The sequence below is a fragment of the Oncorhynchus kisutch genome, linkage group LG3 (assembly GCF_002021735.2).
Source record: "Oncorhynchus kisutch isolate 150728-3 linkage group LG3, Okis_V2, whole genome shotgun sequence".
Lineage (NCBI taxonomy): Eukaryota > Metazoa > Chordata > Actinopteri > Salmoniformes > Salmonidae > Oncorhynchus > Oncorhynchus kisutch.
The window spans coordinates 37,604,464-37,625,186 of record NC_034176.2 but is presented as its reverse complement, the minus strand read 5'-3'; the positions used below and the strand labels follow the sequence as shown (position 1 = coordinate 37,625,186).

At 40.7% G+C, this 20,723-nt stretch overlaps 2 protein-coding genes across 3 annotated transcripts in view; one reads left to right on the top strand and one right to left on the bottom strand.

The window, feature by feature from the left end:
- The first annotated feature begins 732 nt into the window (after nt 1-732).
- Nucleotides 733-4,673, top strand: ogfod2 (2-oxoglutarate and iron-dependent oxygenase domain containing 2). 2 transcript variants are annotated; one of them, XM_020474404.2, is made up of 7 exons: nt 733-1,004; nt 2,513-2,569; nt 2,661-2,771; nt 2,889-2,988; nt 3,112-3,236; nt 3,373-3,630; nt 3,919-4,673. In XM_020474404.2, the coding sequence occupies exons 4-7, from the start codon at nt 2,898-2,900 to the stop codon at nt 4,174-4,176; spliced, it is 732 nt and encodes a 243-aa protein (XP_020329993.1). In that variant the 5' UTR covers nt 733-1,004; nt 2,513-2,569; nt 2,661-2,771; nt 2,889-2,897; the 3' UTR covers nt 4,177-4,673. The 2 variants fall into 2 exon arrangements, with proteins under 2 accessions (XP_020329993.1, XP_020329971.1); XM_020474382.2 differs by lacking the exon at nt 733-1,004 and adding an exon at nt 1,968-2,400.
- A 5,778-nt stretch (nt 4,674-10,451) lies between these two features.
- Nucleotides 10,452-20,723, bottom strand: part of slc4a5a (solute carrier family 4 member 5a) — a 31,856-nt gene continuing 21,584 nt past the window's right edge. Inside the window, exons 16-24 of the mRNA XM_031805477.1 lie at nt 18,628-18,741; nt 18,316-18,477; nt 17,664-17,842; nt 17,426-17,498; nt 17,094-17,162; nt 16,252-16,425; nt 15,589-15,768; nt 15,429-15,487; nt 10,452-11,272 (exon numbers count right to left, since the gene is read on the bottom strand). Coding sequence (XP_031661337.1) covers nt 11,158-11,272; nt 15,429-15,487; nt 15,589-15,768; nt 16,252-16,425; nt 17,094-17,162; nt 17,426-17,498; nt 17,664-17,842; nt 18,316-18,477; nt 18,628-18,741 — 1,125 coding nt within the window. The 3' untranslated portion in view covers nt 10,452-11,157. The remainder of the gene's footprint in view (nt 11,273-15,428; nt 15,488-15,588; nt 15,769-16,251; nt 16,426-17,093; nt 17,163-17,425; nt 17,499-17,663; nt 17,843-18,315; nt 18,478-18,627; nt 18,742-20,723) is intronic.

Sequence of the window (20,723 nt, the reverse complement as noted above, 5' to 3'; positions counted from 1 at the left end):
TCGTTAAGTCTGTAAATAGACACAGGCTAATAATTACTCACCTCATCACAAAAGTCAACACTTTGTGTGGAGATAATTGTTTTTGCTGCCCCAAACCTGGTAGGGGGGGGGGGGGGAATATGGTGATTGAGCGCCATCTCATGACAACTCATGTTGTTGATGATTGATGTACCTTGCAGATAATATTCAAATTAGTATTGAAATGTGTGTGTGTTTAATTAGGCTACCTGTAAATGGATGTAGAAATACATCTGGCAACAGAGAGGCAATCTCTCTTTTGAATGGGGAATGCCTCCACCCACTTGCTGAAGTAATCTGTAATGACTACCACGCTTGAATTACCTTGCTGGGTTTCTGGGAAGGGTCCTGGTGAAAAGAAGAACCGATTCTTTAATTTAAAGACCCTCGCTTCCTTTGGTCTGAACATTGAGTTTGATCAGAAACTCCTGTGATTTTTCTATCTATTTTAAATAAATTTATAAAAGCTTTTTAAGATGTAGGCTATTTGTGATTTTTTCCATTGATTGTAAATTAAATTGTGTACTCTAGGCTACGATCATTGTGTATCCATTCATGCTTTTCTCGATATTATTGTTATGTGTAAATTGACCAATGATGTCATGCCATAGCCAGCCATGATTGCAAACACCTGCGTGTGTCCAATGGAAACCTATATATACACTGGTGACCTGCAGTGCTTGACATGAAACCCTGATGAAGACAGCTAGCTGTCAAAATATTGCCATATTTTATTTGCCATCGGCGCGATTAGTGTGTGGCAGAAGAGCAAATTCAACAAAGTCAGACAAACATTTGAACTCTTTATCTATTGTTCTGAGACTAGTGTAATAGTGTTTCTTCTGTCCCTCTCCTCGCCACACCCTCGGCTTGAACCAGGTACCCTCTCACCACATCGACAACTGCCTCCCACGAAGCATCATCACCAATCGCTCCACAAAAGCCGCGGGAAACAGGGAAACAACTACCTCAACTTCTCAGCTGAGGTGACGACACCAATTGAAACGCTACTACTACCGTGCACAGCTAACTAGCTAGTCATTTTAAACCAGTTACACTAGATGAGTAGTTTAATTTTCTTAGAAGTTTTCTTAGAGTTTATTTACCAAATATATCAATCCCTAGATTTTCCCAGGGAGCTTCCACTTTGATTGGCCGAACAGTCCTTGTCATGTTTTTGTTCCTCTCCGAGCGTTGACAGGTTTCACATACCTTTATCTAAGGCAGACAAATGCACAAACACAATTTGTAAGAAGAATACATTAATGATATGCCTCCAAGTTGTATTATTGCATTACACTGAAGTCCAAAGAGACGCACATACCCAGTCCACGACGTACTTCACAATACCCAGCCAGTAATACTTGCTTTGGATCTTGTGAACAGTCTTCTTTTGTCCCAAGTGATGACCGATGTCATTGAAGTGGCACTCTAGGAATATATGCCTCTTACGTTCCGCTTCAATCACCACCTCTCGCTTCTCTTCCTTCTTGGGCCCCACATAATACAGTCGACCCTCTAGAACAACAAAACCACACAGACAACATGCAATTAGAAAGAGATGCTATTCTAGTCAACAACACACATTTCAACTGCCCTCTACACATTAAGAATTTTCTTGTTATTTGTTATCTATTCACTCTCTTACCATCAATTATGAATTTCTGAGCATATCTTTTGAGCTTCTTCTTTCGTATAGGATTCATAGTCTGGGGGTAGCAGCCCTCGGCCACAAACGTGTAGATGTCACCCAGTCGGTTTGAGCTCGACTCCACCACCTCCTCTTCAGCCACCACTTGCAACGAATCCACACTCAACATCTCAGCAGCTAAAAAGGGACCTAAAACCACTGTAACTAAATAAGAATCAACGGATGAGAGATTCGTATGTTTCCTTAGTATTCTGCGAACGGACGATTTATGTTGACGGACCCGGAAACGCAACTCGAAGTTTACCTTTCCTCTTGAATCCAAAAATGGCCACATATTTAAATAATAGAGTACTGTTTGATATTTATATATTTTATATACACCAATGTGTCTCTGTTTGAGCTCTTTTGTTGATTACAAATCATGGAAACTAAATGCTGAGAGTATCATTTCACATCGGACACATAACATAGTTGGATCACAACAAACAACTACAGTTCCGCGGGCGATATCCCCAACGTTTAACTGCTATATTAGCCAATATTATTATGAATTGTCCTATAATACGTTGATTCGTATTATCTTTATATGACAAGTCATGCAACACGACAAGGATTCCAAGGCAACATTTTACACTTGTAGTTGTTTTAGCACTGACAATATTTTCCTCGAGGAGTTCAAACTTCATGTCAGATTTCTATCCGAGCACCAGTTTAGATCTGATTATCAAGCGGTGGGTATCTGGCCTAGCTAGGCAGTACATCTACAGACGGTTGTCACGTTACAGCATCTTGTTAGATGAGTGTAAAGTTAGCCTTACTACCTTACTTCTGTTTACATTCCAGGTGTTAAGAAATCTTGGCTGCTCCACTGACACAGAATTCAAGGACATCCTGGAAAAGGCAAGTAGACCCATGTATTTTAAGTATTTTGGTCAAATCGGACTGAATTTCCATTATATTTTAATGTATGGGTTGAATGTTTCTTATCTAGATTGAGAAAGAAGTTGAAAGGCGCAGGAGCCTTGGTGTGAAGTCAGCTGAGAGAGCTGCAGCCATTAAGGGGATTTATAAACCACTCCATGACCATGTCTACCTTCTCCATGTAGGAATCATACAATAGTACTGCAGTCTTCAAATCCATACACAGATACTGTTAATTAACCCTTTGATCTGGGGTATTACTGTACAGTGTAATTTACTTAATTGTCTATCTCTTTAGGAGTCCTATATGGCACCAGAGTTTAAACAGATGGTGGATTATTGTCGAAGTGATGAGGCCAGTAAAGAGGGACTGTTGAGTTTAATGCAGACAGAAGCAGGTGAGTTTTCCTTAGAGTTCATATTTGACATAGGTGGTGCCTGTCATGACTGTTCAACTTCATAGGCATTTTTATTCCATTGTCCACATTAGGGCCTAACTCATTATTTGTTATTTCTTAAAGCGGCAAGGGTATTCCGCTTTCCTGTGTTCAAGAAAATCTTCTGTGATGAGCTGATAGAAGAGATGGAACACTTTGAACAATCTAGATCGCCCAAGGGCAGACCGAATACCATGAATAACTATGGGGTACACGTCCTCTTATATATGAGAGAAATCTGTAGAATATTAGATTTGGAGATTTCAGGCAAAATGCTCAATGTATAAAGTGTTACCTGTGGTAACTCATGTTCCTTTTGTTGGTGATGTTCTTTTGTCCACACAGATCCTCCTGAACGAGTTAGGGTTTGACGAAGGCTTCATCATCCCTCTCCGTGAGCAGTATCTGCAGCCTCTCACATCTCTGCTCTACCATGACTGTGGGGGATGCTACCTGGACAGCCACAAGGCCTTCATGGTGAAATATGACATGCATGAAGACTTGGACATCAGCTACCACTACGACAACGCAGAGGTCACTCTCAACGTGTCTCTGGGGAAAGAGTTCACGGAGGGGAATCTCTACTTTGGTGACATGAGACAGGTGCCTCGTTAGAGCCAGATGGGGATGTGTGATAACACAATAGTGTTATATAGAATGAAATAATAAATGGAGCTGTGCTCTTGGTTTAGATTCATACTATCTCTCATTAATTCCACACACACTGTGGTTTAAAAACCATACCAGGTTACACACTGTTACATTTTAGGTTGTGAAATCACACAGATTTATTAGTTGCATGAACAAAAGTCACCACAGCACTTTAGTAAACATTCTCATTGTTAGTCTAGTATGGTTCAGTGGCTGATGGTGTTTTTGCTGCCCCTGCAGGTGCCTCTGAGTGAGACAGCATGTACAGAGGTAGAGCACAAAGTGACAGAGGGTATCCTCCACAGAGGACAACACATGCATGGTGCCCTGCCCATCTCCTCTGGGCAGCGCTGGAACCTCATTGTCTGGATGAGAGCCTCACAGGAGAGGAACAAACTGTGCCCCATGTGCAACAAGATGCCCACCCTGGTCGAAGGAGAGGGTTTCGCAGACGGCTTCACGAGTGACATAGGGATGTCTCTTCTACAGAATGTATAATGTGTCCTACATTAACTTAATGTTGCTGGTCCATCTGTATTTGTGTATGTTAGTGTAACTATTGTCTGGATGTTTACTTATCGTAGAGATTATCACATGTGCCAAAGAAGAGTTGTGGAGAGGAAACGTGAGACATTAGGAACATAGGGAGGCTCATCACTACTTCTACAAAACACCTCACTACAAACTTCATTATGCAGTGTCACATTTATTCCTATATTTCCTAAAACATCACGTCCATACAAAAAATGTGTAGCTAGTGAATTGAATGGTATTTTGTACAGGTAGGGGTATTTCATATTCAAATGCCAGTGTTTATAAACACTGGGGGAGAACCTGAGCTTTTGCCTTCCCCTTTATGGCTTACTTTTAGTGGCCTTGCTCCTGTTTCTTGTTCACAGAAAGTTGACAAGATTTTTTATCTGTACAATTTATAAATCATGTAAATATACTGAACAAAAATATAAACATGCCCCATGTTTTATGAGCTGAAAAGATCCCAGAAATGTTCCATATGCACAAAAAGCTTATTACTCAAGTTTTGTGCACAACATTTGTTTTCATCCCTGTTAGTGAGCATTTCTTCTTTGCCAAGATTATCCATCCACCTGACAGGTGTGGCATATCAAGAAGGTGATTAAACAGCATGCTCATTGCACAGGTGCACCTTATGCTGGGCCAAAGATGTCTCAAGATTTGAGGGAGTGTGCAATTGGCATGATAACTGCAGGAATGTCCACCATAGAATTGAATGCTAATTGCTCTACCATAGGCCGCCTCCAACATCGTTTTAGAGAATTTGGCAGTACATACAACCGGCCTCACAACTGCAGACCACGTGCAACTACACCAGCCCAGGACCTCCACATCCAGCTTCTTCACCTGTGGGATTGTCTGAGACCAGCCACCTGGACAGCTGATGAAACTGAGGAGTATTTCTGTGTAATAAAGCCCTTTTGTGGGGAAAATCTAATTCTGATTGGCTGGGCCTGGCTTCCAAGAGTTGGACCTACACCCTCCCAGACCCACCCATGAGTGCGCCCCTGCCCAGTCATGTGAAATCCATAGATTTCACACAGGGGCTAATGAATTTATTTGAATTGACTGATTTCCTTCTATGAACTGTAACTCAGTAAAATAGAAATTGTTGCATGTTGTGTTTAAATATTTTTTCAGTATAATAATAAATACATAATTAGTTATGGTCTTACTAATTCTATAATAATACATACAAAAAATAAATAATGCACAGGCATTTCTCTGTTGATAAAATCTATCATGTTGAAAGGATCAACATTTAGCAACAAAGAAAATATCAAAAGAATACAGTTTGTACATCGTCTTTGGGTTATTGTTAGGTGTCTGCTCAGTAAGTGTCCGCAGTCATTTACACACAATAGGGCAGGGATCGTCAACTGGCGGCCCGCGGACAAAATTATTACTAATTATTTTGTTAAATTTCCGTTTTTTACATAAATGACTTTAAAATTATTTCAATTTAGTAAATCCATTCCCATGTATTTCCACTCATAAACAGAGAGACATGTATGATCATGTACCAATGTAATCAAGGTTTGAAATTATTGTTTTTGTCAAATACAATTTCAAATACAATTTTTTCTTGACAGGGTTTGTACATCATGAAAATCCTGAAAAAGTCATGGAATTTTAATATTGTGTTTTCCAGGCCTGGAAAAGTTTAGAAAAATGATCAAATCCGAAAAGTATGGAAAAAGTCATGGAAATGAATTTAATAATTTCTCTTAAGGTACTTTATTTAGAAAATTATTAAATATTTTATCAATTTATAAATATATATATATATATATATATATCACTACTTCTGAAATGTGGCAAAAGGAGTATCAGACCACTGCAAATCTACCAAAAGGTCGCAAAGTTCAAGGGGGCCGAATACTTTCGCAAGGCAAGAAAGTATTCTTTCGCAAGTTCACTTTCGCAAGTTCACTTTCGCAAGTTCTCAAAGTTCAAGGGGGCCGAATACTTTCGCAAGGCACTGTAAGGCACTGTATATATATATATATACAGTGCCTTGCGAAAGTATTCGGCCCCCTTGAACTTTGAGAACTTGCGAAAGTGAACTTGCGAAAGTGAACTTGCGAAAGAATACTTTCGTGCCTTGCGAAAGTATTCGGCCCCCTTGAACTTTGAGACCTTTTGCCACATTTCAGGCTTCAAACATAAAGATATAAAACTGTATTTTTTTGTGAAGAATCAACAACAAGTGGGACACAACCATGAAGTGTAACGACATTGGATATTTCAAACCTTTTTAACAAATCAAAAACTGATAAATTGGGCGTGCAAAATTATTCAGCCCCTTTACTTTCAGTGCAGCAAACTCTCTCCAGAAGTTCAGTGAGGATCTCTGAATGATCCAATGTTGACCTAAATGACTAATGATGATAAATACAATCCACCTGTGTGTAATCAAGTCTCCGTATAAATGCACCTGCACTGTGATAGTCTCAGAGGTCCGTTAAAAGCGCAGAGAGCATCATGAAGAACAAGGAACACACCAGGCAGGTCCGAGATACTGTTGTGAAGAAGTTTAAAGCCGGATTTGGATACAAAAAGATTTCCCAAGCTTTAAACATCCCAAGGAGCACTGTGCAAGCGATAATATTGAAATGGAAGGAGTATCAGACCACTGCAAATCTACCAAGACCTGGCCGTCCCTCTAAACTTTCAGCTCATACAAGGAGAAGACTGATCAGAGATACAGCCAAGAGGCCCATGATCACTGGATGAACTGCAGAGATCTACAGCTGAGGTGGGAGACTCTGTCCATAGGACAACAATCAGTCGTATATTGCACAAATCTGGCCTTTATGGAAGAGTGGCAAGAAGAAAGCCATTTCTTAAAGATATCCATAAAAAGTGTTGTTTAAAGTTTGTCACAAGCCACCTGGGAGACACACCAAACATCTGGAAGAAGGTGCTCTGGTCAGATGAAACCAAAATTGAACTTTTTGGCAACAATGCAAAACGTTATGTTTGGCGTAAAAGCAACACAGCTCATTACCCTGAACACACCATCCCCACTGTCAAACATGGTGGTGGCAGCATCATGGTCATGGTTTGGGCCTGCTTTTCTTCAGCAGGGACAGGGAAGATGGTTAAAATTGATGGGAAGATGGATGGAGCCAAATACAGGACCATTCTGGAAGGAAACCTGATGGAGTCTGCAAAAGACCTGAGACTGGGACGGAGATTTGTCTTCCAACAAGACAATGATCCAAAACATAAAGCAAAATCTACAATGGAATGGTTCAAAAATAAAGATAAATAAATAAAGTTAGAATGGCCAAGTCAAAGTCCAGACCTGAATCCAATCGAGAATCTGTGGAAAGAACTGAAAACTGCTGTTCACAAATGCTCTCCATCCAACCTTACTGGGCTTGAGCTGTTTTGCAAGGAGGAATGGTAAAAAAATTCAGTCTCTCGATGTGCAAAACTGATAGAGACATAGCCCAAGCGACTTACAGCTGTAATCACAGAAAAAGGTGGCGCTACAAAGTATTAACTTGCTATTAACCGTGCTTCTACACCTGCATTGCTTGCTGTTTGGGGTTTTAGGCTGGGTTTCTGTACAGCACTTTGAGATATCAGCTGATGTACGAAGGGCTATATAAATAAATTTGATTTGATTTGATTAACTTAAGGGGGCTGAATAATTTTGCACGCCCAATGTTTCAGTTTTTGATTTGTTAAAAAAGTTTGAAATATCCAATAAATGTCGTTCCACTTCATGATTGTGTCCCACTTGTTGTTGATTCTTCATACAGTTTTATATCTTTATGTTTGAAGCCTGAAATGTGGCAAAAGGTCGCAAAGTTCAAGGGGGCCGAATACTTTCGCAAGGCACTGTATAATGAACATATCAGCCAGGATTGTGAACAAAGCCATACAAAGTGCCACACAAATTAATATTTGAAACTGTTATTGAAGAAATGAACGATTCACTAATTCACCATTGTGTTAGTTGGGCTTCTGTTCAATCGTTGTGAATTGAGACATGTGAATCAAAATAATCATTTGTGAATCGCGAAAACTAATTTTAGGAAAAATATTAGATTTAGTCTTCATTTTTCATTATGTGGCTGCAAAACTTGTTTTTGTAGATAAGTCGGAAGTTTACCTACACCTTTGCCAAATACATTTAAACTCAGTTTTTCACAATTCCTGACATTTACCCCTAGTAACAATTCCCTGGTTTAGGTCAGTTAGGATCACCACTTTATTTTAAGAATGTGAAATGTCAGAATAATAGTAGAGAGAATGATTTATTTCAGCTTTTAGCTTCCCACAATAAGTTGGGTGAATTTTGGCCCATTCCTCCTGACAGAGTTGGTGTAACAGAGTCAGGTTTGGAAGTATGCCTGGGGTCATTGTCCATTTGGAAGACCCATTTGAGACCAAGCATTAACTTCCTGACTGATGTCTTGAGATGTTGCTTCAATATGTCCACATAATTTTTCCGCCCCATGATGCCATCTAGTTTGTAAAGTGCACCAGTCCCTCCTGCGCCAAAGCACCCTCACAACATGATGCTGCGGGGGGTGCCCATACTTCACGGTTATGGATGGTGATCTTCGGCTTTCAAGTCTCCCCCTTTTTCCTCCAAACATAACAATGGTAATTATTACCAAACAGTTCTATTTTTGTTTCATCAGACAGGACATTGCTCCAAAAAGTACGATCTTTGTACCCATGTGCAGTTGCAAACCGTAGTCTGGCTTTTTTTATGGCGGTTTTGGAGCAGTGGCTTCTTTTTTGCTGAGTGGCCTTTCAGGTTATGTCGATATAGGACTCGTTTTACCTCCAGCATCGTCACAAGGTCCTTTGCTGTTGTTCTGGGATTGATTTGCACTTTTAGCAGCAAAGTACATTCATCTCTAGGAGACGGAACGCGTCTCCTTCCTGAGCGGTATGACGGCTGCGTGGTCCCATGTTTATACTTGCATACTATTGTTTGTACAGATGAACGTGATAAAAAGGATGAACTAGTTTGAACTAATTTTTTTTCTGAGGTCTTGGCTGATTTCGTTTGATTTTCCTATGTCAAGCAGAGGCACTGAGTTGGAAGGTAGGCCTTGAAATACATCCACAGGTACACCTCCAATTGACTCAATTGATGTCAATTAGCCTATCAGAAGCTTCTAAAGTCATTACATAATTTTCTTGACTTTTCCAAGCTGTTTAAAGGCACAGTCAACTTAGTGTATGTAAACATCTGACTCACTGGAATTGTGATACAGTGATTTATAAGTGACATAATCTGCCTGTAAACAATTGTTGGAAAAATGACTTGTGTCATGCACAAAGAAGATGTCCTAACCGACTTGCCAAAACTAGTTTGTTAACATGAAATTTGTGGAGTGGTTGAAAAACAAGTTTCAATGACTCCAACCTAAGTGTTATGTAAACTTCCGACTTCAACTGTACTTCCAGTGGATTTGGGCATCAAATGTATGTGGACATTGCAACTCTATAGATGCTTGCCAGCCTGCAAAGTAAACACTTCTAAGGTAGGCATAGCTAAGATAAATATGACTAAACTAAAAAAATACATTTCCTGAAGTAATATGTGGGCTAAGCCAAAAGCACAGCTCTAAAGATTTGTGGCCTATCATAGCCATTTGATCTTAGATATATTGAATGAGTGAATTGTTTTATTAAGGTATAAATGTATTTGGTTGTAAAGTTGCAATGTTTTACAATTATTAAATATTTTGGAAGATGGAGAGCTACTGGGTGTGCATGCTTTTGTAAGTGCTTCCCAGTGTCGATAACACATTTAAGCATGCAATTTTTTTGTCATTGAAATGAGTTTAAATGTCATGGAGAAGTCCTGGAAAAGTCATGAAAATCCATCTGTCAAAATGTGTATGAACCCTGGTTTGGGCTTCTTGCTTCATCCTGTAGAGTATTTTTTTTTCAATTTGCAGAGTACAAATTTATAACACCCCACAGCTGAATCTAGTTGACCCCTGCAGTATGGGATAATATAACGATTGGAAAACGCTGTATTCAACCATGTTATTAACAAATCAATCATTTTTCAAAAACAACAATATTCAGTCAAGTAGGCTATTCACATTTGTTGTCTGTTTCTTTTTTCCCCAGTGGCTTTAAAACACAAGAGGGAATAGGAACGAGGGAATAGGCAAGCTAGTTTTCTACAAAAAGAGGCACCATACAACCTCACAACACACATACACACACACACAAAAACACAATTATTTGCTGAAGAAGGATAATCAAGAACTCATTTATCAGATGAAAAGGCAGGCCAATTTGACTGACATTGAAATTCTGGATTTCACTTCAAGTTATTCTGGACCTCACACTTCATACATATATACATATATATATATATATCTGTATGAACAGTGAAAAATATATACTATATACTTTTATAATCTAAATAAATATCTTGACACAAAATACTCTCATATACAGCACATACCAGATCTTTCACTCACCTTTCTCCTATATCCCTCCATTGTGTTTCTAACCTTATGCATATCCTGAAAACTATACAGTCAACATGTTCTCAACAGAGATATCCATGACAGTTCAGCAAAGTGCCTCCTAGTTTAAAAGCAGAAACTGTTGCTGGGATTTTGGACACATTGAAATTGACAGCTATGGGAAATGTAGTGCTCCATGTGCATGTTGTATTCCCAGTTCATTTATGTTAGGTGTCATATGCTGTCAGCTGTTAGTCCACGCCACCTTGTACTGTCCTCTGCAGGCATTCTAGAAGAGTCTTGGTGTGTAAGTGGGTCAGCATTTTACATCTATGTACTGTACAGAGTCCGCAGTGGACCCACGTTTGCCTGTGCTCTGTCACACAGCAGTCAGTGCCTACAGGTGACAACTCGGTCTGTCAATCGCCTAAAGCGTTGTTTCGCTGACCAAGTCCCTGTGGCGGGGGTGATCAGTGTCCGTGTCCTAGTCCGACTCCATCTCGATCTTCACCTGGGGCACGGGGAAGGCCATGCCACGGCCGTGGGCCATAGGAACCGTCGGGGATGAGGGACAGGAGATCTTCAGATGCAGGGTGATGCTGAGGAACGGCAAGTTCCAGTTATGATACATACATGTGGTCCTGCGTGGCTCAGATTGGTTCGATTACCGCTGTGCCACACATACAAGAATGTATGCATCCACTACTGTAAGTCGCTTTGGATAAAATATTATGTTCAATTAAATATATGACATACACAACGAGAGGCAAGAAACACAGAAGGAAGGAGGGACGGGAGAGGGGTAAGGTAACCTTGGGCTAGACAGGGAGGTAGTCAGTTGTTAGATGTAATATGGATCTGATGCATAGTACCAGAGAGTAAATTAGACTAGAGGGGAGGTTGGACAAACTAATGTGAAACAACAGGACAGAGAGTTAGGCTGGCTGTCAACTGTGATTGATGTCTGTTCTTTATGCCATAGTGTTTCAAGCCTTTCTGTGGATCATCTGAATATGGTGCAATTGCAAACTGCAAACTGATATTAGTTCCCTAATATCAGGGATCACCCATTGATACCTGCCATTGGTCAGTTCTGGTGTTGTGAGACTGATGGTTTCTCGACACAGATGATTTGTTTACATAACATGTTAGGATAACTAACGTGGCAGGTTAGGATAATTAGCGTGGAAGGTTATGAGACTGAGGTTAAGGTTAGCAGTTGCCAACAATTGTTGTCCTCTACGTGAAAAAAAATGGCCACAGACCAATGGCGAGCATCAATGGGTGTAACTTGATATCAAGAAACGCTTATATCAGACAATGCTTCTAATTGCGGTCTGCAATTGCACCCTTCTTGATCAGCTCACACCCTATTTGGAATGTGAGGGGTGGGAATGAATGCAATGTACAGTTTGTGAAGAATAAATGCAAAACTTCACTTAATGAAAGTTTGTCCTTACTTTGCAGTTTTCCCTTTCCTAATTTATTTAGAAAAACCACAAGCAAAGACGTAGGTCTGACCTTGGGCGGCAGGTAGCCTAGCGGTTAGAGTCGAGCCAGCGACCGGAGGATTGCCAGTTCGAAACCCATACCTAGTGGGAAAAATCTGTCAGGAAGTGAGCTGGCAACTGGAGGGTTGCTGGTATCAAACCCTAGATGCCATTGCCTACCGTTGTGCCCTTGAGCAAGGCACTTAACACCCAGAACAACTGCTCCACGTGCGCCCAGTGTGGCAGCCCCCTGATCCAACATCTATAACCTGTGTGTCTTTCGGAGGGGTTGGGATAAAGCAGAAGTCAAATTTCAGTTGGTCCTTGATCTTAATCTTCAATAAGTCTATTCTGAACTATGCTTCCTTAAACGTAACGCAGACACAAATTGTTGTCATAGTTCCTATTCAAAAATACCATGCAGAGGTAGGCATGACTAAAATGATAGAAGGGGAAGAATATGCAACTATATGGGATGACGACACAACTAAACTAAACTTTTCTGTTTGTGAATGGGACCCATAGATAGGCAACTAGACTATACAACACATTGAGGAAAAAGAAACAACCAACACTCTGAGAAAAGCCTGATGCATGTGGCATGGGGATGCACACATACAGTGGACCAAACGCTGTTCACTCTCAAATACTCAAATACTGTGCATCCACTACATTCAAATATAATTGTAAACTTTTATGAATCTATTCCAATATGTCAAACATTTCTACAGAATATATACCGTGCCGTAGAAAGTGAAAATACATAGGAGATAGTGTATAGCTATTGGCTAGCATGCTGGAATTATGCACATGCTTGTGCCTTGTGGTGTGTGTACACATATCGAGAGACACTGACACAAAATGACACAACTAGTTTTCCTAACGCAGCGTAACGCAGCTTTAAAAATAGCAGCAAATGTTGCTTAGCACAGGGTTTCCCCAAACTCGGTCCTGGGACTGCCCCTTAGTGGACATTTTGTTTTTTCTTTAGCACTAGGGGGAAAAAACATGTGCAAAAACTATCTGCATCGTATCAAAGTGCATGGAGAGAAGGGTGTGAAGGTATATTCTCTGAGAACAATATGGAACACTGTCTGTGATAAATTATGTGTGTATTTATAGCTGTGTGTGTGCGCGTGGACATGTTTAACTATACTTGTGGGGACCAAAAGCCTCCACAAGAAAAGTAAACAAACCAAAATCTGACCAACTGGGGACATTTTGTTAGTCCCTACTAGGTCAAATGCTATATTGAGGGGGTTTAGGGTTAAGGTTAGAAATAGTGTTAGGGTTAGAATTAGGGTTAGGAGCTAGGGTTAGTTTTAGGGTTAGGGTTAAGTTTAGGGTTAGGGTGCGGCTTACGGTTAGGGGTTAGTGAAAATAGGATTTTGAATGGGACTTAATAGTGTGTGTCCACAAGGTTATTTGTATAAGACCGTGTGTGCGTGTGTGTGTGTGTGTGTGTGTGTGTGTGTGTGTGTGTGTGTGTGTGTGTGTGTGTGTGTGTGTGTGCATAGGCGCCTGAGCAATGGCACATATTACATGATTAAAACTGTGAAAAAATGTTTCTCCCCAAGCTGTTTACAGGTATTTAACACGCTTCTGCATTTTTGCCATCTATTTCCCCAACATCAATCGGTGAAATCACATAGATAAAATGTTTTAATTCAGTTACAAAAGTAACAGTCCTGGTTGAGTGCTCGGTGCGAGTGCACATGTGGCCGCTTCGCAGTTACAATGCAAAATTAAAAAGCACATAATATTTGTACCCCGATAAAACAGCTCTACTTTGCTTGGTAAAGTAAAATTGACTCCCGTTGCATAGAATATTTCTGCTGCTGAGACAAGTTTTAAACATCGTCATGGTGACACGGTGACAAAAATATGTCGGAGGTAGGTATGGATGGGCATCAGTCTCTCTCCATCTTTAACCAGATAAAAAAATAATTAAATACAGTACTATTTAGTGGAATGTGGTTTGAAAGACAATGTTAATTTGCTTTGACACTAGTGTTCCATAGGCCTACATGTGCATTTGCGGGGCACAACTAAAAATAAACTAGGCCAAGCATCAAGCATTTCTTCTCCCATTAGGCCTAGAAATACATGCCTAGAGAAAAAGGATCTAAACGATGGGATACACAAGCTACATTCCAAATGATGACAGTTGCGTTCCTTCTATTTTCCGCTTTGGTTACGTTGTGACCTGCTAGTTCCCTTTGAGTTGGTTAGTCTAGGGCTAGGCTACATAGGTTCCTCACTGAAAATATGCAAAAACATTAGTTTGACAAAGACAAAGACTGTATTTTCATCAGAATCATTAGGCCTATGCCTACTGTAAACATATGTTGTGACCGTAATTCGCTACGTGGAACTGTTCGTTTAGAAAATTCCAAACAGGCAGAATAAACTAAATCGAACATCTGAATGATAAAAAAAAATCTTTCAACATGCCAAATTGAGTCGCGAGATGCAATTCACTTCACACTTTTTTCATTTGGAAAAATATTCTGTTGTATTTTATTCTGTTATAATACATTATGGGGTTTTTTACGACAAAATAGGTGTCTTGACTGTTATAATGGCTCGGGAAATAAGAGCGTCTTGTCTGATAAATTAACAAAACAAGGCTACGCCATTGCACAGCCATAGGCTTCTACAAGCAAGCTCCACTGCTGAGGCTACTGCCTTTTGAAGATTGTATTCCATCACATAATATAACCAGTTGATGTTGCGGTTTAAAAAAAATACATCTTAAATGGCACATGTTTTTTTTATTGACAATTTAGAAATGAGGTTTTGCTATCTGTAATGATTATGATAAATTAGGCATTGTTGCGCACTGTTGGCATATAGGCCTAGATAAATGTGCACATATTCCTTTCTGGCCTTGTGTTCTAAAAACACTTGAGTACTCGACCTCAATATAACTTGTGGCAGAACTTAAGAAAAATAGGTGTGTTCTGTTCATAAATATAGATTCCACCTGTAAAGAAACAGTGTACAATTGCAGGAAATGTTTTAAAAATGTTTAACTCTTTTAATAATTTTTTAACTTTAAGACAAAGTCAGGCGCCCATGTGTGTGTGTGTGTGCGTCCATGTTTTGGGTCTGCATAAATCTGCCAGGCTGATGTTTCATGTTTATGTAATCTATGTATCAGGGGATGTATTTGCCTGGCTGGCAGTGAGCGGCCCACTGTGACTGGGCGTCAGCGGGCTGAAGGAGGTCTCTGTAGGGGACATGTAGTTTAAGCACACAGTACCTGCGGTCCAGGTCAGACTCAGAGCTGGGCGAGCAGTTGGAGTAAGCGCGGTACTTCTCCTGCATACAAACACACACAGCCATCAGAAATACATTATTTAGCCAGGTTTCTTTTGCTCTAAACCAGCCAGTTGGTGGCAGTAAATCTTAACGTTTCTCACCTTGTCTTTGCTGTCGTCTGCTCTCCCTTTCTTCTTGTCTTTCTTCTTCGTGTCATCTTTATCGCCCTTCTTCTTATCCTTCTTCTTATCTTTCCCAGGCAGGATATCATCTATCCAGGCCAGGTCGTGTTGAGAGAACACCATGTCCAGCATCTTACGCACCACCAGCAACCCCAGGATCTGTTAACCACACAAGCACATTATCCTATCTTACATAACTTCCACGACAAGAAAATAACATCAACAGGAAAGAAGATGAAAGTTAAACTCTTCATAAGTAACCAACATTTACATCACATCAGGTCATTTGTATGTTGAAGTGTGATTGAATGTATAGCTGAAATTATGTCCGTTGTGATTTCTGGTTATAAATCTAAGTAAAACTTTAGCTTGTGAGAGCTGCCCATCCTTTTTTATGCATTAATGCAGGGGTTTCATACACATTCCATTGAGGGGCAAGTGTCTGCAGGTTTTGCTCCTCCCATGTACTGTACTTGATTGATCAGTTAAGCTCATTTATTGGTAAAAACTCACCTCAGCTGGTTGTCTAGGTCTTAATTGGACACAAATTGAAAGGAAAGAAAAAAAACAGCAGACACTCAAATGGGTTTGACAGCTATGTATCAATGCTTGTTCCAATCAAAAGCGAGTCATGAATAATACCATGACAGGGAAGAGGATGGCCAGAACGGTGGACTTGAGAACCCAAAGGACAGCCAGACAGATGATCTGGACCAAGGTGAAGAGGTGGACCCTCCTCAGAGGCACGTGACGCAGGAAAGGGAAGTCAGGCTGGTACTTGGACGGCATCATGTACAACTTGATTCTCTCCCAGAACTACAGGGGAGTGACAATGAGAACACACACTCATCACTGTCTACATTATTCTCAATTTCCAATGTTTTATCTCCATAAGATATGCAATTTGGCAGACACTTATCCAAAGCAACTTACAGTAATGTGTATATACATTTTTATATGGGTGGTCCCAGCAGGAATCAAACCAACAACCAAAGCATTGGAAGCTCCATGCTCTACCAACTGAGCCACACACAATTGTTTATGGACTGTGGGCAATAGGCTTGTGACATACTGTATTTCCATGTATACATTCATGGACCCTGTCTAATGTTTGTTCACCTCGCTGTTGACATTTTACTCTTTCGTCTGTGACATTTCCCTTTGATTGGCAGGGTGCAGCCAAAAAGCACAACACACAGAGCACAAACAGACTCACTGAGCCCTTCACTGAAATCCTAGCTACGCTCTGAGCAGCCTAGCTAATGCCCTCATCAGAATGCATCTCCAAATTGCTTTAGACGCGGCTAGAATACAGTCACCTTCCCTCCAGACACACGGTTTCTGATAAGGAAAAGAACGACATCACAGAGAATGCATCTTCATTTGGAGATTTGAATTCATGTCAGAGGAAGAACCCGCATACCATGAGACTTTCAATTGACACAACCACTGGCTGTCTACTTTGTTTTCTGGTACATACATACCTGAATGCCGCTGAGAGATGCTACGCCCATGTAGAGAAACACACCGTAAAGTACTGGCATGGGTATGAACTGTGAGTGAAAGAGAGGGAGAACACACATCTTAAACACACAGACAACATCAGCACATTATCTTGTTGATCCCCTTTAATAATGTTACGTGGTGGTATAGAAAACACACTGATTGCACCCCAAATGGCCAGTGCACTACTATTCAGTGCACTACTTTTGACCAAGGCCCAAAGGGAATAGGGTGCCATTTGGAGCGCAGATACTTTTTATCCTTCATCCATAATCCTTGTTTAGGTCAGAGGAAATGAATACATTTTACTGACCTGTAGAACGGGAGCCAGGAAGATGGAGACTCCAGTGAGAACAAACACCAGAATCCCTGTCAGTCTCTGCTCCCTGTTCAATAGAGAAAAAGCGAGAGAGAAACAGAGAAGGGATGACTACCAGCAAACCTTTCCATCTATAATAGACAGCAGACAAGAGACAAGCCCTGCCTGGACAATGCTGTCCAGTACTTCCTCCATAGTCAAAGTCTACGGTCACTGCTCAGTGCTCCCTCACCTGACACCAAGGAACTGGGGCTGCTCTCCAGGGGCGCTGGACTCACTTTCCATCTTCAGCGAGTCGATGTGTGCGATGGAGATGACAGTGGCAGCCACATACCAGGGCAGGCCCAAGAAGGAGCACACAGCCATCAGCACCCCCACCCAGAACAGGTCCAGGTGGTAGCCACACCCTTTCTGCCAGGGAGGGACACACAGGTGGAGGAACATACAGAACAGAGTAGGACAAACTCACACTGGGGGATGACATTGAGTCAATTGTCCTATGCATTATGTAGGCCCCAACATGACACCAAAACCCAATTAAGGTTCTAGGAACTATAGTTTACCTCTACAAGTACATCTCTTATATACAATATAAATGGTTCATTGTGGCAAACATCCTCTCTCATGGACAGATTCTGCACAAATTACACAAGATTTTAGTTCTGGGTTAACTGAGATTATGGCAAACAACATGTGTGATGCCCACTGTGATCTCCAAAAAACTGAGGTTAAACTTGTTATCAATGTCTGCACTATAACAGGCTTGGATGTGTATATAATAGAGAACATCCAGGTGTCCCTTCTAAAAGAGGTCTCCTGAACTCAATGGGACTTCCAGGATAAATAAAGGTTAAATCAATCAATAAAAACACCCCTCAAAGTACCCTCAGTTTGTTCTCCTTCCGGTTGACAATGACAGCACTGATCTGCTGGTCCATGAAGATGAGGATGGTGACCAGGAGAGCAGGGACGAAGCTGGCCAAATACACCCACCATGGGTTCTTCCCAAACGGCAGCACTATCCAACCCCGGTCGGGACGTGTGGGCTAAAGGGAGTCAGTAAGGGACAGTGTCCGAGTGACCATTCATTGATTAAAGGACAAAAACATACATGTATAATGATACACAACTGTTCCAGGGTACGGTCAGGAATATAACTAATAAAAAGAGTAGCTATTTTGAACCTGTTCCTTTACCTTAAACTCTGTGGGAACAATGAGCTTGGGGGTTTTGAGCCCGATTAACCTGTCCAGACCCACAAAGGTCATAATGGCCATGAAGATGGAGAAGTCACTGATGAGCTTCCGCAGCTGTTTACAGCAAGAGACAGACACAATAGACAGCGACAAGGACAGAGACACGGACAGACACAGAACAAAGCAAATGAAAAAAATTGAAAATATGTCTAGCGAGAAACATAAATCATCTCTCAAAGAAATACACAAAGAGTTTATTTCCAAAACACTACGTTCACTCATTTTACATTTGTTTTTTTCATCAGAAATGATTGCTTACCTTCATGTCTGTCAAATATTTCTGTTCTCAATTCAAAGACTATAGATCTTTATAAAAAAATATGTTTTTTTGCAAAACGTTATATCCATTGATTTGCTGGAATGTTCGTATCCTGCATATTTGACTGTGATACAGTGCCTTGCGAAAGTATTCGGCTCCCTTGAACTTTGCGACCTTTTGCCACATTTCAGGCTTCAAACATGAAGATATAAAACTGTATTTTTTTGTGAAGAATCAACAACAAGTGGGACACCATCATGAAGTGGAACAACATTTATTGGATATTTCAAACTTTTTTAACAAATCAAAAACTGAAGAATTGGGTGTGCAAAATTATTCAGCCCCCTTAAGTTAATACTTTGTAGCGCCACCTTTTGCTGCGATTACAGCTGTAAGTCGCTTGGGGTCGCTTGGGGTATGTCTCTATCAGTTTTGCACATCGAGAGACTGACATTTTTTCCCATTCCTCCTTGCAAAACAGCTCGAGCTCAGTGAGGTTGGATGGAGAGCATTTGTGAACAGCAGTTTTCAGTTCTTTCCACAGATTCTCGATTGGATTCGGGTCTGGACTTTGACTTGGCCATTCTAACACCTGGATATGTTTATTTTTGAACCATTCCATTGTAGATTTTGCTTTATGTTTTGGATCATTGTCTTGTTGGAAGACAAATCTCCGTCCCAGTCTCAGGTCTTTTGCAGACTCCATCAGGTTTTCTTCCAGAATGGTCCTGTATTTGGCTCCATCCATCTTCCCATCAATTTTAACCATCTTCCCTGTCCCTGCTGAAGAAAAGCAGGCCCAAACCATGATGCTGCCACCACCATGTTTGACAGTGGGGATGGTGTGTTCATTGTGATGAGCTGTGTTGCTTTTACGCCAAACATAACGTTTTGCATTGTTGCCAAAAAGTTCAATTTTGGTTTCATCTGACCAGAGCACCTTCTTCCACATGTTTGGTGTGTCTCCCAGGTGTCTTGTGGCAAACTTTAAACGACACTTTTTATGGATATCTTTAAGAAATGGCTTTCTTCTTGCCACTCTTCCATAAAGGCCAGATTTGTGCAATATACGACTGATTGTTGTCCTATGGACAGAGTCTCCCACCTCAGCTGTAGATCTCTGCAATTCATCCAGAGTGATCATGGGCCTCTTGGCTGCATCTCTGATCAGTCTTCTCCTTGTATGAGCTGAAAGTTTAGAGGGGCGGCCAGGTCTTGGTAGATTTGCAGTGGTCTGATACTCCTTCCATTTCAATATTATCGCTTGCACAGTGCTCCTTGGGATGTTTAAAGCTTGGGAAATCTTTTTGTATCCAAATCCGGCTTTAAACTTCTTCACAACAGTATCTCGGACCTGCCTGGTGTGTTCCTTGTTCTTCATGATGCTCTCTGCGCTTTTAACGGACCTCTGAGACTATCACAGTGCAGGTGCATTTATACGGAGACTTGATTACACACAGGTGGATTGTATTTATCATCATTAGTCATTTAGGTCAACATTGGATCATTCAGAGATCCTCACTGAACTTCTGGAGAGAGTTTGCTGCACTGAAAGTAAAGGGGCTGAATAATTTTGCACGCCCAATTTTTCAGTTTTTGATTTGTTAAAAAAGTTTGAAATATCCAATAAATGTTGTTCCACTTCATGATTGTGTCCCACTTGTTGTTGATTCTTCACAAAAAAATACAGTTTTATATCTTTATGTTTGAGACCTGAAATGTGGCAAAAGGTCGCAAAGTTCAAGGGGGCCGAATACTTTCGCAAGGCACTGTATGT

What these genes read in the sequence shown, in the direction of transcription:
- ogfod2 (XM_020474382.2), top strand. Translation starts at nt 2,266, where the DNA reads ATGCAACACGACAAGGATTCCAAGGCAACATTTTACACTTGTAGTTGT. An exon ending in ACCATGTCTACCTTCTCCAT is followed by an intron (nt 2,772 to 2,888) that starts GTAGGAATCATA and finishes CTATCTCTTTAG; the next exon opens with GAGTCCTATATGGCACCAGA. An exon ending in TTTAATGCAGACAGAAGCAG is followed by an intron (nt 2,989 to 3,111) that starts GTGAGTTTTCCT and finishes TATTTCTTAAAG; the next exon opens with CGGCAAGGGTATTCCGCTTT.